The sequence below is a fragment of the Volvox carteri genome, assembly GCF_000143455.1.
Source record: "Volvox carteri f. nagariensis unplaced genomic scaffold VOLCAscaffold_40, whole genome shotgun sequence".
Classification (NCBI taxonomy): Eukaryota; Viridiplantae; Chlorophyta; class Chlorophyceae; order Chlamydomonadales; family Volvocaceae; genus Volvox; species Volvox carteri.
This window is the reverse complement of record NW_003307583.1, coordinates 141,730-145,690: the sequence shown is the minus strand read 5'-3', so window position 1 is coordinate 145,690 and position 3,961 is coordinate 141,730. Positions and strand designations below refer to the sequence as shown.

General features: G+C 51.2%; 1 protein-coding gene across 1 annotated transcript; it reads right to left on the bottom strand.

The window, feature by feature from the left end:
- On the bottom strand, positions 1-3,279 carry VOLCADRAFT_106219 (uncharacterized protein). Its single transcript, XM_002953995.1, has 4 exons — positions 3,090-3,279; positions 2,851-2,952; positions 2,533-2,785; positions 1-1,811 (listed from the first exon to the last, which is right to left on the bottom strand). Exons 1-4 carry the CDS (start codon positions 3,177-3,179, stop codon positions 1,642-1,644), a joined length of 615 nt encoding a protein of 204 aa, XP_002954041.1. The 5' UTR covers positions 3,180-3,279; the 3' UTR covers positions 1-1,641.
- Between the last annotated feature and the right edge of the window lie 682 nt (positions 3,280-3,961).

The following is a 3,961-nucleotide window of genomic DNA, read 5'->3' as shown; positions in this document are numbered from 1 at the left end:
GGGTGTTCGAGTTATCATACCCCGTCATCTCAGAATCCAATTATGAGATACGCGGCACCTTTTGAGATTATAAATTAAGCCCGAGAGGCGTTGATGGGACTTTGACCTCCGTCAATGGAGGCAGCCAAACTTGTTTGTGCTCATACGACTTTTCCTGGCTACAGGCGAGATACCTTGCAATATATTACCAATGACTTCGCATTGCGGCGCCCATGGAAATCGTTAGCTCCAGTTCCGTGCCTATGTACACGTCTCATCATCAAGACCGCGCAGGTGTAGTAGGTGGTACACAATACGGCTCACTAACTACAAATTCGCGCAAAGCGCTTGACCAGCATCTCGGGAGGCCTTCTCAGCGGCCAGCTACCACAGCACTAGTGTTTCCAAGAAGCACGCGCGCGAAAAAGACCACGGGGATGACCTGGTCCAAGATGCAAAGAAAACTTGCTTATCGGGTTTGGTTTGGTCCCAAGTGTCATACAAGCGACAGATAGACAGACAGGCACACACACACACACGCACACACACACACACACATAAAAGCGCAAAAACAGCAGCAGCAGTATCAGTGCCAGTACCTTGCCGATATGCCAATTGCAACCCGCAATGACACATCGGGCCAGTCAACCAATGCTTTGGCTTCACATCCCCAAGTAAATGACGTGTGCCCGCATCAGCGCATTATTTCGCCGCAAGTTCAGAAACCAAAGACGAGCAAAATCCAAATCCGCATTTTATTGTGATCAAAGAAACACGCCGACAATGGTAAACGGCAGTAAGAGTGTCCCATGTGTGGCGCCATACGAACACTCTGACGTACTAGCCTGGGTTTCCGTGCTCTGCCCACTCTGCAATCTCATCTCATCATGGATTGCACCCTGGGGGCTGCGGGGGGTTGCACAACCATTTATCATTGTGTTTTCGTCCCACATTCATTCATTCATTTCGTTTCGTTTCACACATCAATTTGTTCGCCACGCCATTCCTGGTTTCACTCGGCTATCCATCGCTGTCGTCTGGGGCCCCACCCCAACCCCGCGGTTTTGTCCTCCATGGCCCCGTGGTCAGACATCGCCGGTGCCGCGGGCGTAGCCGCTCGCTTGGTTTTCTTTCCATTTCCATCATACCGACTAGCCTAGTATTACCTACTACACCGCAGATGCGCACCGGGGTCCCATCACCACGATGAGCAGGATGACAACCGCCCACCGCTTTCACACGAAGCGTATATGTATCGACCCTTCCTTATTAGCCGACAAATTATATACACCCCTTGCAGCCCTAATTCCCCCGGGTTGTCGCCGCCGTCAACCAAACAGCCAAAATAGACCTTTGTACAAAGTAACCGCTGAACCACTACGTACGATGACCATTGCTATCCGTTTCAGGATATCCGTTCAGGTATGTGCATTTGTGTAGAAATAAAGGTTCGCACCATCATGCACCGCGCATCAAGCAGCAGGGCCTACATGTGGATTGACGGGGCAAGCCTTGGCTCCGTCACTCCGAGTATGTGGGCACCAATTCCTTGCGCCGTCGTCGCCGTCGTTGCTGTCCATGTAGCACCAGCAGCTCCAGCTCCAGCTCCAGCAGTAGCTGCCCCATGTTGCCATGTATCCCATCCGTCCAAGTAATTGTTGATTATGCGTTGTCGACGCCCTTGGCTGGCTGCGATGCGGCGGGTGAAGGCGAGGTCTTCGTGGCCCCTACCGAAATTGACACATTGACTCCCGCGGAGCCCATTCCCAGGAAAATAATTAGCAGCATGAGGGCCATCGACATAATGATGAAGCCGGCCAGAGCGGCTTCAGCTGAATGAGCGGGATGGGGGGAGGAAGGGGAGAAAGGGGAGGAAGGGGAAGGTGTGAGAGCCATGGGGGGGATGGAAATTTACAAAACGCTCTGAATAGTCACGTCGCATGCAAGGCCGTGCAAAGTGAGCTCAATGCGGGGAGCCCTGGTAAATTGAGGGAGAGGAATGATTGAATGAAAATGTGTTGCTGTGGAAGGTCGCGTTGTCGCGCATATGCACACGTGCACATGCGGTGAATGCTATCTTCCCAAAATGGATACAGGCTGGCCACAGACTTCTGCGTCTAATCCACAAAGTTTGGCCCGCCAGGTTGACAATCCGGTACTCCTCCATGATCACAGGCAAAGTAACACATGGCCCATTTACAGCTGCGATCTAGTGGTCGACGGCGGGTCGATGACTTGGAAGTCGCTGGGTACGACTGCCTTACGTATACGTGCAATGTCGTGCCGAACATGTCGAAATTGTGGTGAGATACAGGTGCTGCAATGGCGTCAATGTGCGATGTATGGTGCGAGCGGATGGATGGATGGATGTTACAAGCTTCAGCGAGCTTGTACGGCTCGGACGAACCCGGAGGCTCATGAACCGCTTTGACAATGCCAAAGAGAAAAAGTCAACAAAACAGGATTAAGCAAAAACGACAAAGAGCGTCAACCTTGGCTCTAACGCAAATGCCTGTTATCGCAGAAGAAGTTAGAAGGTGCGAGCGGTCTTACCCGCATCGGTTACTGCGTCGTACATTGCGTTGACGTCGATCATGGTTACGGATAAGCAAGCAGCGCAAAACACCTGCGCAAAGAGAATCCGGATGTTCAGCTTTTTTCGTCGGATAGGCTCATGGTCCCGCATAGCTGCGAGGTTGCACTTGGCGATGCACACCTGTAATGTGACACTCCATGCATCCGCCTTGCCGAAAATCTCGAGGAGGAGGATAATGACTGTTAAGAAGAAGGTGAACCAGATTCCCCACTGCGGTTGAAGGTTGGAACATGTCAGCAGGCGCCATGGGTAGGAGCTGAAAGGCCCAAACTTACCCATTGGTACCGGTATTGGTCAGAGCAATCCTTGTGCGAATATCTTCCTGATCCATAACCACTATTAGCTTCATCGACTTGTTTGTTGCAGGTGTCGTTCAACTGCAAGTTGTAAGGATTTAGCCGGAATGAGTTTTTTGCACACCAACCAGACACGAGTGCCCGCAGAATATACATCAGTTCACTCAAAGCTGGTGATTTGCGTCTAGTAATATGCCGTCGCATTCCCGGGCGCGTACCGCTGCGATGCCGCCAAGAGCTACCGCCCATCCTATGAGCGCAAAAACGGCGGCGATGATAACAAGGACCTTGTTGCTGATACTCGCCATTTCGGCTAGTCGTTTAAGGAGATGACTCTGAGCTTAAAATGCTGGTGGTGATATAGTGATATAAACAGCGCGGATGTGATGCACAGGGAATTCACTGTCGGTAATGCATTAGCGAGCTCTGTTTATTTTGCCTTGTTTATATGAGGAGGTACAGCGTGACGTACAGGATGACTAGGACAGGGAAGGCGGTTGGAGCACGACTGGAAGGGATCGGGACGACAAGACTTATAAAGGGAGAGACTTCGCATGTGATATCCGCCATGCTCATAATTAGTTATCGATAAACATATATATGGGTCTGGAACAGTAGCGTACAGTAGCTTCCGCTATGGACGAGCAAGGTTTTGAAGTCCCAGTTGTTTTTGGTTTCCGCGAAGCTGTTCAACTTTAAGAAGCCCGGAAAACTGGAAAAGAAGTGGAAACGTTTCTTCCTCACGCGGTGTGGCTCTACTACTAATATACATAGCTAGGCTTTGGTAAAACCTGCGAAAAACATTTATACCATGAAATAAATGCGCGAAGGATGGTTGAGGAAGCGCTTTCTTGTGTCTTAAGCCGTATTCGAGGCGCCTAGGAGGGGGCCGTGGGGTTCCAGGGTCGACAGCTACCTAGCAGCTGATCCATACTGATCCATAGCAGCCCATCCCGCCGACCTATCGTTCTTTTCGCGTCCCTGCCTGTTGCCCATCCATACAACCTCAAGGTAGGCAGCGCGTCTCCCGAATGGAGCGAGCGGCGCGTAACAACACGGCAGATGAAGCATCCTCTCGACCACGTGCATA

Coding starts and splice junctions, on each gene's coding strand:
- VOLCADRAFT_106219 (XM_002953995.1), bottom strand. CDS start 3,179: ATGGCGAGTATCAGCAACAAGGTCCTTGTTATCATCGCCGCCGTTTTT. Junction 2,953..3,089: donor CTCTTGGCGGCATCGCAGCG/GTACGCGCCCGG, acceptor TACAACTTGCAG/TTGAACGACACCTGCAACAA. Junction 1,812..2,532: donor CGACGCAGTAACCGATGCGG/GTAAGACCGCTC, acceptor CCGCTCATTCAG/CTGAAGCCGCTCTGGCCGGC.